This window comes from Ovis canadensis, chromosome 3 (assembly GCF_042477335.2).
Source record: "Ovis canadensis isolate MfBH-ARS-UI-01 breed Bighorn chromosome 3, ARS-UI_OviCan_v2, whole genome shotgun sequence".
In the NCBI taxonomy this organism is placed as follows: Eukaryota; Metazoa; Chordata; class Mammalia; order Artiodactyla; family Bovidae; genus Ovis; species Ovis canadensis.
Genome location: NC_091247.1, coordinates 69,122,639 through 69,134,765, shown reverse-complemented (window position 1 = coordinate 69,134,765; position 12,127 = coordinate 69,122,639). Strand labels below are relative to the sequence as shown.

The 12,127-nt window shown below is 40.2% G+C and overlaps 1 protein-coding gene across 3 annotated transcripts in view; it reads right to left on the bottom strand.

Moving 5' to 3' along the window:
- RTN4 (reticulon 4) overlaps nt 1–12,127 on the bottom strand; it is a 74,833-nt gene that overhangs the window by 48,617 nt on the left and 14,089 nt on the right. The window contains exons 2-3 of one of the 3 annotated variants that reach the window (XM_069583326.1): nt 3,555–3,611; nt 446–2,851 (exon numbers count right to left, since the gene is read on the bottom strand). The exons of 1 other annotated variant lie outside the window; for it this stretch is intronic. In XM_069583326.1, coding sequence (XP_069439427.1) covers nt 446–2,851; nt 3,555–3,611 — 2,463 coding nt within the window. The remainder of the gene's footprint in view (nt 1–445; nt 2,852–3,554; nt 3,612–12,127) is intronic. One more of the 3 variants, XM_069583327.1, reaches the window with a different exon arrangement.

The window sequence follows — 12,127 nt, the reverse complement described above, 5'->3', positions numbered from 1 at the left end:
AGTAGAGAAAGTAACAGAAATGTTCTTTCCTTAAGATTTTAAAATGAAGATATTTCTGGGAAAACAAAAGTAAATATATCTGAAAATACTTCGTTTTTAATACCTCTTGCTCTTGATGCTATTAGGAAACACTAAAGCAAAAGAGAAGAAAGAAATAGATGTTGAAGTCAATTCTAATAAAATTTTGTTCCAGTTCTGTGGTGCAACATAAAAATTACCAACAAATAATTATTGGCAAGTTAAGAGCAAGAGTGAGTGATGAGTGCAAGGGTTGGTGGGGGGGGGGCAGGGCGGCCACTAAAACCTTTAACTGAGCCAGTAAAAAAGAATTCTTACTGATGTGATATATTTAGACCCTATAAACATAACACGCTACAGAAAAGGTAGAATGTTCCACAAGTCACAAGGTGGCAAGAAAGCACACAATAATGTATGGATTGATTACCTGAAGTTTTACTCAGCTCTGCTGAAAATATAGCAGATGGTGATCTTCGCTCTTTTTCTGTATCAGAAGGAAGTTTTTTCTCAGCTTCTTTCACAAGAACTTTGGGTTTTTCTATGCTGCCTATCTCTGCTTGAGCAGCCAAAGCAGAAACATCTGGAGGCAGTACGGGCACCTTTGAAACATCACCCCTATCTTTGGAGAACTCATCTGGGACACGAACTTCTTCCTCTTTAGGTTGTGTACTCTTGAAAGAAAGGTCATGGGGCAATCCTGCACAAGCCAATGACCCAGCTCCATCCTGGATGTCAGCAATTTCACTTTTGTGGGATACTTCTAGGTCAGTGTATTCCCTGACTAATGTAGGAGAAGAATCTGCTTTAGAACTGACAAGGGTAGGGAACTCATCTATAATCTCAATTGGAGATGAATCTGAAAATGTTTCACTTTCTCTTAGGTTTGCTTCCTGAGCAATGAATAAGCCATCACTTGAATAGACTGCAGTATTGAGCTCCTCCATCTGCAAAGGTATTTTCTCCTTTTGGGTCAATGCTGAAACTTCATCAGGTGCTAAGGTATCTTTTGTGATGCCTAAACTGGGCTGAAAAGACTCCAAATATGGTTTTCCTCCCTCAGGTGGTGGTGAAGCACTGAGTTTTCCCTTATTTTCATGTCCTGTCATTGACTCAGATGAAATTTCAATGAGATTTTCTTTCACAAGTATTATAGCTTCATCTTGTTTTTGTGGAACTTCAGGTATTGAATCATCACTAAATAAGTCAACTGGTTCAGAATCGGGGGAGGAATCTTCAACTAGCTCAGAATGCTCGGGCACTGGCTGTGCAACTTCTGCTATTTCTGAATAACTAGAGAAATCTGGAGTTGGTTCAGTAGAGATCTTTGTTTCTTTAATTAAATCACATGCAATAGATATATAAGGAGCTTCTGTTTCCTGAACAACTACACTAATGCTTTCAGGCTCTGTGATTTCTTCATTCATTCCTGATTCTTTTTTTAGTGATACATTCATGGCCTCCTCATATGGTGGGGGATTTTCAGGCTCAAACTTTATGCTTTCATAATTAACTGAAGGAGGAGTTTCTAATGGTGATGAACTGAGCTGCACTGCAGAAGCACCAGCACTAGGAGCTACAGAATTTAATGGTGCTTCCATGACAATGTCAGGCAAAACCGGTGAAGGAGTAGCTTCAGATTCTTCAAAAGATGGGCAAAGCTGTGTTACGGGGTAAAGTGACTCCTGCACAGCTTCTGAAGTTTGAACCAGGTCCATTTTTGTTTCAAAGGCAATTTTTGTACCAGTAGCGTCATTCAATTCACTTTCACATGCTTCCTGAACCAAATCTGGGGTTAGACCTTCAGGCATGTTTGCCACTACTTCCTGGGTCACCTTTGACACATGATCTGTTGTAACGTAATCTGTCTTAGACTCCTGTGCCGCCACAAGGAAAGGGTTTGATGCTTTGGCGCTTGCATTCTTCTCTGTTACAATTTGTGCCTTTTTTTCTTCTATCTTTTTTTCATCTGTCTTATTTTCCGAAGTATGATCTTCCAACAAGGGGAGAATGTTTGTTGAAACATTCTCAGTTGTTGGGTTAAAGGGAGCACACGTGATGTATGCTCCTGAACCACCTCTTATAGCCTCTGGTGTACTGGGAAATGAAGTGTCATCATTACTGCTTTCACTATCTTTTTCAGGATTTGTTTGTTCAAGGCTATCTGAAAAACGTTTCTTATCTACTTTACCTTCCAATTTGCTCTCTATATTACCTTCAGCAGCCAAAACATCACTATCTTGCTTGTAAGTATCTTTCACTTCCCAAACTCGCTCAAACGGTTTGAAGTCTGCATATTCCTCCCTCATAGAAGCTGCTGCTGCAACTCCCTTTTCATTAAAACTGTCCTTTGTTTTTTCTGGAGACAGAACTCTATCTTCTGTAGTGGATTTCGTAAGGACTGTAGATAACTCCTGCTGAGTATGAAGGATGTTACGACTAACTAAGTCCTCTTCTTTATCTTTGCTCCTCACAACTATTTCAGCCCTAGGATTCACTACCGTTATGGCAGGTTCTGCTTTTTGAGAGCCATTGAATGATGATTCCATTTCTGAGTACTCCAATTCTGAAAACTCGGTTAAATTTCTCTCTACAAATGGATTTTTTGCCTTCTCTGAGAATGGTTTAGAAGCTTCATTTGAAATTTCTGGAAGGGTTCCTTCAGTGGGTAGCACTGCTGGTAAATCACCAAGGTATTCACGTTCTTTAAAAGAAGCAGCTGAGAGAGGAGGTAAAGAAGGAAGAGAAGCAGCAGTTTCAAGCAGGACAGATGGAAAATCCTCTTGACCAGCAGAAACAGTGTTACCTGGCTGCTCCTTCAAATCCATAATTTTTTCTGTGACCATGGACAGAAAGGAAAGTTAGAGAATGCCAGTGCTCTGATACTAATGCTCAGAGTTAATGCAAGTTTTATTACAGATTCAAAAAATAGTGTTAGTAAAGACTTACTGTTAACTAAAACGCTAATAACATTTAGTTTATAAATAATAATCAAGTAGACTGAATAATTATTGAAGAAATTAAAGCTATGGTCAAAAAACATGTGCACAGCTATAAAGGCAATTATATGCCATGCAAAGACATCAAGTCTTTGAGAAATATCTCGAGTAAAACTAACTGAGAAAAACTACTATTAACTAGTCTTAGAGGAAGAAATGAGAATTTGAGGAGAGAATTTGACCGACAGTACAGGAAAGATGGGGCACTGGATAATTAAATGCCATAGACTGGCATTCTTTTCTGTGAAAGCCTTTCAGCTATAAGAAAATAAACTGTATTTGGAGGAAATGATTAGTCAATAAGTAAACATAAATCAAGGGTCCAAGAATTCCTTACACATTTCCAATTATTAATCAGGTTTCTGCCCATTTTTCTCTTGGATACAGCATATAAAATGCAAATTTCAACTTGGTCAGCAGACAAACATTCTTGGAATCATGCTAATTTTTAGTAAATTCAAACTACTAAGCATAGTTAACAAAACTAAAAAGTTAAAGTTAGAATACACAGAAGATAATAGGCTAGCAGAAAGAACTTGCCTGCAGAGGAGTGTATCACAGGCTCAGATGCAGCAGGAAGAGCAAAAAGTGTCTCATCTGAAAAACAAATAGAATATATCCTCAGCAGAAATAAAGACAGAGCTGGAAGGAGACTAAAGAGGAGCAAGCAAGGGGTTCAGTTTGTAATGAGTTAACACAAAACTTAATCTACAGAGAAAAAGTCAAGATGGAAAGGAAAAAGTAGTACCATTAGTAGTTCCATTAATCCAGATTAAATTATAATTTACAAAATTGATTAAATGATATCCATAGAACCTATCATTTCCCAAGAGGCAATAACATGTTAACTTTATGAATCATCATGGCTTTAATACACTAATCTTTTCTTTTTTATTGGTCTATGTTCAATTTTGGAGAAGGTAATGGCACCCCACTCCAGTACTCTTGCCTGGAAAATCCCATGGATGGAAGTGTCTGGTAGGCTGCAATCCATGGGGTCCCTAAGAGTCGGACACGACTGAGAGACTTCACTTTCACTTTTCACTTTCATGCATTGGAGAAGGAAATGGCAACCCACTCCAGTGTTCTTGCCTGGAGAATCCCAGGGATGAGGGAGCCTGGTGGGCTGCTGTCTTTGGGGTCACACACAGTTGGACACGACTGAAATGACTTAGCAGCAGCAGCATGTTCAATTTAGAAGAACACTTTCAGAAAATCATGCATATTCTCTATTTGTTATTCTAAGTGCTTTACATGATGTAAGAACTCATTTTACTCATTATAATTCTACTGTTACAGTGTTGTTAATATCCCATTTAACAGATTAAAAAACTGAGAGACAGACAAATTAAGAAACTCACTCAGTACATAAGTAACAAAGACTCCAGCAATACATTAGAAGCAAGACTCCAGAGCTCCCTTTCTTAACCAATATATGCTATATGTTATAAACTGTGTTTCCTCCCAAATTCATTATGTTGAAGCCCTAAGGTCCAGTGAGTCATGTTTGAAAACGGGGCCTTTCAGAGGTAAAGAAGAATACATGACGTCATGAGGGTCGGACCATGGTCACATGAAGACGTCATGTAAGCACACAGGGAGAAGGCAGCAACCTATACGCCAAGAAAACAGACCTTTAATGAAACCTAACTTGCCCACGCTTTGGTCTTAAGACTTCCCAGTCTTCATAACTGTAAGAATTAAAGTTCCCTTGTTTAAGTTACCTAGTCTATGGTGTTTTGTTATGGCAGCCCATTAATATACTACATATTGGTATATTAACCTTGTATAATGTCATTTTATACCTGCTGGTGGGCAATCTTATGCAAAAGATCTTTGGTTTACACTAGAGAAAGCCCCCTAACAAAAGACAATTTGAAATAGTTTGAGAGATGACAGGAGGTATTTCTTTCGCGTAGAGGACATAATAAATTTGGATACTTCTACTGGGAAGGACAAGCTAGACAAGCCTGATCAACAGGGAAAAAGAGAAATCAGAGATGTGGCTATCATGAACAAAGACTTTTCTTCCAAGGGTATTCCTTTCAAAGAATTCAAAATGTCACATAAAATGTAAAAACAAATTCTTCCTAGGTATGATACCTAAAGGAGTCTCAGGGCTTCCCTAGTGATTCAGTGGTAAAGAATCCAGCTGCCAACGCAGGGGACACAGGCGGGTTCAATCCCAGATCTGAGACAATCCCACATGCCACAGAGCAACTAAGCCTCTGTGCCACGACTACTGATCCTGCGCTTTAGCGCCTGAGAGCTGCAACTAGTGGACCTGCATGCTGCAACTAGCGAAGCTGCATGCTGCAACTAGTGAAGCCCACACGCCCCTGAACCCGTGCTCCACAAGAGAAGCCAGTAGAGAAACCGGTGCACCGCAACTCACCGAAATGGAAGAAAACCTCACACAGCAACAACGACCCAGCACAGCCAAAATAAATAAATAGACAATTTTAAAAAGAAATAAATGCTTCTTAGATTGGTGGTGAGGTGAAATCCATGACAAGCATTTAAAAGTCTCCTGTAACCCAGAACCACAGGCTGGACAGACCACTCACCCACACCACTGAGACACTTTGCCTCATGAGATTTTATAAAACGTACACATATGCATGGGCTTCCCCGGTGGCTCAATGGCAAAGAATCTGCTTGCAATGCAGGAGGCGCAGTTTGACCCCTGGGTTGGGAGGATCCCCTGGAGGAGGGCATGGCAACCCACTCCAGTATTCTTGCCTGGAGAATCCCATGGATAGAGGAGCCTGGTGGGCTACAGTCCCTAAGGCCGTAAAGAGTCAGACACGACTGAAGCGACCTAGCACACACACACGCGCACATATGCATACACATTTTATTTTTTCTAATACTTAGCATTTATTTCATGCTCACTGTCAGGCCAAGGACTTTTCATACTTACTTAATCTACACATCAACCCAACGAGAAATATGAGAATTTTTACAGATGACAATCTAGTAGCTTGCTCTAAATTATACCACAGCCTAGATTTAAAATCCATGCTCCTGCTTCAGTGTACACACTTTTAAAAGATGACTTCTGTAATCTTAGTTAAATTAGTTTCTCATTTGTAATATAATAATCTGAAAATTCCTTTCCGCTAAGATAATGAATTAAAATGTTGTACAAAACTGAGATTTGGGGGTCAAAGGAAAAAACCAAATAATTACACAGCTGCTCCATCTAAATAAAAGGTAGCAAATTCCTAACAAAATGGTTGTTTTTTTCTTCCAGACGATATAGTTAAAAAACAACTAATTCAGAAGACAGTCTATTTGGAAAGTGAACTAGAAACCTGTTATGTTAAAATTATAGGGAAAGCAAAATATATCTAAAATTGTGCCAAAAATTTAAAGGTTTTTTTTTTCCCAAAATATATCCTTACTGCTATCCAGAATCACTCTTACAGTAAAAATTATATTTCTGGCACTTGGTCAAGTAAGAAAGTTTACAAATTGGTAGTTGAAATATTCACTAAAAAAATTTTTTTAATCCCCATTTGTAAAATGAGATTCAATCCAAAATTAGCCACAAAACAAGTATTCCATTTCTAAAAGTGCTTAGGGAAATAAATCCAGAAGAGATCACTAACATTTGGCCCTGAAGAAGAGAGTTGCTCAGACTCTCACTAAGGCCCACTATGAATCACGGGATCAAACTGCCTGGGTCCAAATCCCAGATCCGTCACTTATAAATGTACAACCCTCAGAAAGTTATTACTGAGCCTTTCTGGGCTTCATTTCCTCCTATGAAATAAGGAAAGTAATAGTAACTACCTTAAAAAGTTGTGAGAGAAGGAAGGGGAAAAAAGAAACAACTTGCTCTAAGTCACACTGCTAGGATGCCAGAGAGCCAGGATCTGAAAAAGGTCTCTCAAGCTCAAGTGCTTTACCTTCTGAGGGATGTATTTATGCACTAATGCTTGTTGTAAATTATATATTCCTAGTTGATCAGCCCCATAAGTTTGAGCTCCTAAAACAAGAAAAATTGTCTCTCAGCAAATACCTTGTAATTATCCAAAATATTTGACTGTTTGCTTCTACTTCACAATGTAACATCTACACTACGTAAAATAATCTATAGAGTCAATGTAATCTCTATCAAACTACCAATAGCATTTTTCACAGATGAACAAAAACATTTCACAGTTTGCATGGAAACACCAAAGACTCCGAAAAGCCAAAGCAATCTTGAGAAAAGAAAACACAGCTGGAGAAATAAACCTTCCTGACTTCAACTTCAAACTATACTACAAAGCTACAGTCATCAAGACTGTATGATGTTGACACAAAAACAGAAATACAGCCCAATGGAACAAGATAGAAAGCCCAGAGATGAACCCACATACCTATGGGTGCCTTATCTTTGCCAATAGAGGCACGAATATAAAATGGAGAAAAGATAGCTTCTTTAATAAGTGGTGCTGGGAAAACTGCACAACGACCTATGAAAGAATAAAACTAGAGTACTTCCTAACACCATACACAAAAGAAAACACTCAAAATGGATTAAAGACGTAAATGTTAGGCCAGAAACTATAAAGCTCTTAGAGGAAAACATAGGCAATACATTCCCTGACATAAATCACAGCAAGATCCTCTATGACCCACCTCCTCTAGTAATGGAAATAAAAACAAAAATAAACAAGTGGGACCTAATTAAACTTAAATGCTTCTGCACAGCAAAGGAAACAATAGTGAAAGTGAAGTCGCTCAGTCGTGTCCAACTCTTTGCGACCCGTGGACTGTAGCCCACCAAGCTCCTCCATCCATGGGATTCTCCAGGCAAGAATACTGGAGTGGGTTGCCATTGCCTTTTCCAGGGGATCTTCCCTACCCAGGGATCGAACCCAGGTCTCCCACATTGCAGGCAGACGCTTTAACCTCTGCACCACCAGGGAAGTCCTTGCCTCTGCACCACCAGGGAAGTCCTTAAATACAAGAACACAGTCTCTCAGAAAACCTCCTATAGAAACACAGAACTTCAGATCCAAGTACTAACATCAAAGATTTCAAGGGAGGAAAGGAAGCCAGGTTGAAAGAAGTAGGGGGAGGAGGCGGGAGAGGGGGGTGCAAAAGGGGTGGCTTTACAGACGTCTCCTGCCACCCACAGATACACAGACGTTACGGGACTTTTCCCTGGGCCTCCAGAGAAGGGAGGACTGGAACTCGGCCCTACCAGATATCAGACCAGACCAGACCAGAATCAGAGTTCTCTGCCAAGAGGAGGTGATCAGCCTCCAATCCTTAGCTCAGGCTGAGGGCCTTTCGACCAGATCCCTGTGTCCAGACCAGGGGACTAGAAAAACAGGGAAGGATAGGAAGGGTTAAGGAGAGGAAAGAGAGAGGGATGGGAAGAGAGGTCAATAAAGTCTCTTGTTCCTTACTGGTCGGGGCACTCTGGCCAGCTGTCCACATCAGGAGGAGACAAGGGACAAAAGGGTTCCAGTTGCGGCCACTGGGTCTGGTCCACTGGCAGGCAAGCTGGCCCCTGAGTACCCCGAGTGGTCACGATGTCAGTCTCAGCGAAGAAGAGTCCCCACGAGAGTCGCCATTTGCTGCAGGAAGAGGAACCCCTTCCAGGGCCCGAAACTGGGCTCTTGTCTAACGCTTGGAAATGAATTGTCCGAGGAGACACATGTGCTGACAAAGCAAGAGATTGTATTGGGAAAAAGCACCCAGGTGGAGAGCAGTAGGGTAAGGGAACCCAGGAGAACTGCTGGGAAACAAAAAACAAGATTAAAAGACAGCTCTCAAGATGGGGGAAAATAAGTGCAAATGAAGCAACTGAAAAAGGATTAATCTTGAAAATATAAAAGCACAAATCCAAAATTTAAAAAGCACAATATAAAATCACAATATAAAAGCTCAGAAAAACAAAAACAGCCCAATCAAAAAATGGGCAGAAGACCTAAACAGACATTTCTCCACAGAAGATATACAGATGGCCAATAAACCCAAGAAGACGCTCAACATCACTCATTACTGGAGAAATGCACGTCAAAGCTATAACTAGGTATCACCTCACACAACTCAGAATGCCCATCGTCAAAAAAAATCTACCAACAATAAATGCTGGAGGGGATGTGGACAAAGAGAACCCTCCTGCACTGTTGGTGGGAATGTAAATGATACAGCCATTATGGCAAACAGTAGGGACATTCCTTAAAAAAACTAGAAATAAATCTATCATATGACCCAACAATCCCACTCTTGAGCATACACTCTGAGAAAACCACAATTCCAAAAGACACATGTACCCTAATGTTCACTGCAGCACTATCTACAATAGCCAGGATACGGAAGCAACCCAGATGTCCATCAACAGACAAACGGATAAAGCAGAAGCAGTATATGTATACAATGGAAATTTACTCAGCCATTAAAAAGAACGAATTTGAGTTACTTTTAGTGAGCTGGATGAAGCTACAGCCTAGTATATAGAGGGAAGTAAGTCAGAAAGAGAAAAACAAGTATCATATATTAACACATATACACGGAAACTAGAAAAATGGTATTCATGAACCTATCTGCAGGGAAGAAGTGGAGACACAGATGCAGAAAACGGACTTGTGGACAGAGCGGCGGAAGAAGAGGGTGGGACGAATGGAGAAAGTAGCACCGACACATACACACCGTAAGTGTAAACTGCTGGTAGGGAGTTGCTGTGTGGCACAGGGAACCCAGTTTGGTGCTCTGTGATTGACTAGAGAGGTGGGATGAGGGGACAGGAGGTTCAACAGGAAGGAGATATACATATAATTGTAGCTGATTTGAACTGTTGTATGGCAGAAACCAACATAATACTGCAGAACAATTTTCCTCCGATTAAAAAACAAATTTAAAAAGGAGTCAAAAATAAAAGAATGACAGATCTTTAAAACATGAGAAACAAAAACAAAGAAACCAAAACCTTAGCCACCAATCGCATTTGCACTATTTGAACAGACAGCCAGAGAAATAAGAAATATTAGGGACCTAATTATACCCGAACTCAGTAAAAACATAATGGCATATTGAAAAAACAAAAACAGGTTTTCACTAAATAGGCAAAAGGAATCTAGAACTCATTAAGTCTCTCCCCTACAGCCATCAAAAAGGACAATTTGGTTTATTCTCTTGCTCAAAAGACATTTACGAGCTCCTGCTTATACACTGAATTATACCAAAAACTCTTAGACATATTAAGGCCTGCACTGAAAAAGTGAAAGTGTTAGTCACTCTGTTGTGTTCGACTCTTTGCGACCCCACAGACTGTAGCCCCGCCAGGCTCCTCTATCAATGGAATTTTCCAGGCAAGAATGCTGGAGTGAGGCGCCATTCCCTTCTTTCTAAAGGATCTTCCTGAACCTGGGTCTCCTGCATTGTAGGCAGATTCTTTACCATGTGAGCCACCAGGGAACCCCCAATTTAACTGTCCAAACTTATCTCAACATATTATCTATGCCAATCAAACAAACTTCTTCCTATTCAAACCCATGCTTCCCTCTCCTGCATATCTGAATATTAACATCCAGTAATGCTCAAATTCACCATATTCAGCCCCAATAACTTTCTAAAATATACTCAACCTTACCTTATTTTTGTTAATCCTCTGCATTTTTACCTACCAAAGCTCAGAGTAACTTACTTAAAGTAACTTATTCAAAGCTTAGTTAATGACAAAGCTAGAAATTTGAAATTTAAACTATAATCAGATATATGCTAATTTCCTTATTACCCTCAGTAAAAGGAACAGAATCACTGAATTACTTATAACAACAGTATGAAAGATTTCCAAATGATCTATTCCTCACATAGGCCCTAGTGCTAGATTCTTTTCCTTACCAAAGCCTAAAACTAGAATATAAGTTTAGACTAACTGCCTTAGGACTACAAACTTTGAATGCTAATTAATTCTACCAAACAATAATCAGTTTCAAAATTAAAATTTACTAGAGATTTCTTTAAGTAAATCACTTCTCAAAAAAAGTAAAAATGGCATTATCAATTTTGAATTTGTTACTGGTAAACTGGAAAACATATACACTATCAATCTCTGGAGAAGGGCATGGCATTCTTGCCTGGAGAATCCCAAGGACAGAGGAGCCTGGTGGGAGTCCACGGGGTCGCAAAGAGTCGAACACGACTGAACCAACTTAGCACGCATCACAATCTCACCAACGTCCACACATTCTTATGCTGAGTGTTTCCCCTGACACATTTCTTCCAAAACCAACTGGTTAGTAAAGTCAAACCTAGTTTATAAAACAAGGAAAATAAACTGCATTTTAAAATCATGGAGAAGAACCTCTGCTTCTGGCTATGAGAGTAATTTTATCACACTAACCCTTCCAACATAAACAGCTATAAAACCGGGCAAATATATGAAGCAACTGTCCTGAGACACTGGACCACAGGCAGCACTTAATTCCTAAGAAGAGGGAAGCACACCAGCTGAGTGCCCTGGCTTTCTCAAGGCACTTGTTGTCAAGAGCACATGGCAGAGCTGCCCAAGGATACTGCACACTTGCTGGGCAGAGGAAGCTGTTGAGCTGTCTGAAATTGGTGGAGCAGGGTGACATACAAAGGAAAGCTTCAAAGAAAAGGAGCTCCAGAAATCTAGACAGATGTTCCCTTTAAACCTGTGGCTGAACACAATGCTGCACACACACATCACAAGACTTACCAAGACCCGGCAGACTAATCTATGGTCACGCTGTGAGCTGCGTGGTTATTCTGGAGGTCAGACTGTGCTGTAAGGCCTGACCTAAAAGCACTGGCCAGTCCGAGTGCAGAGAGTTCATGAGCATCCCAAGCACAACAACAAGACTCCAGGAAAGGCACACCTTAACAGTGGGACTATGTAACCCTAAAGTAAGGGATACTCTAGGTCAAGTCAGCAAATATGGCTCACGGGCCAAGGCTGTATTGGAAAAAGTCCATTCGTGTGTCATTTGCCTATGGCTACTTCTGCACTATAAGGGCAAAGAGGAGTAGTTAGATAGAACCTGTATGACCTGCAAGCCTAAAATATTTACTACTTTGCCCTTAAAGAAAAAGTAAGTCACTGCTCTAAACCCACACAAATTTTAAAATCAAGACTTGAAAAG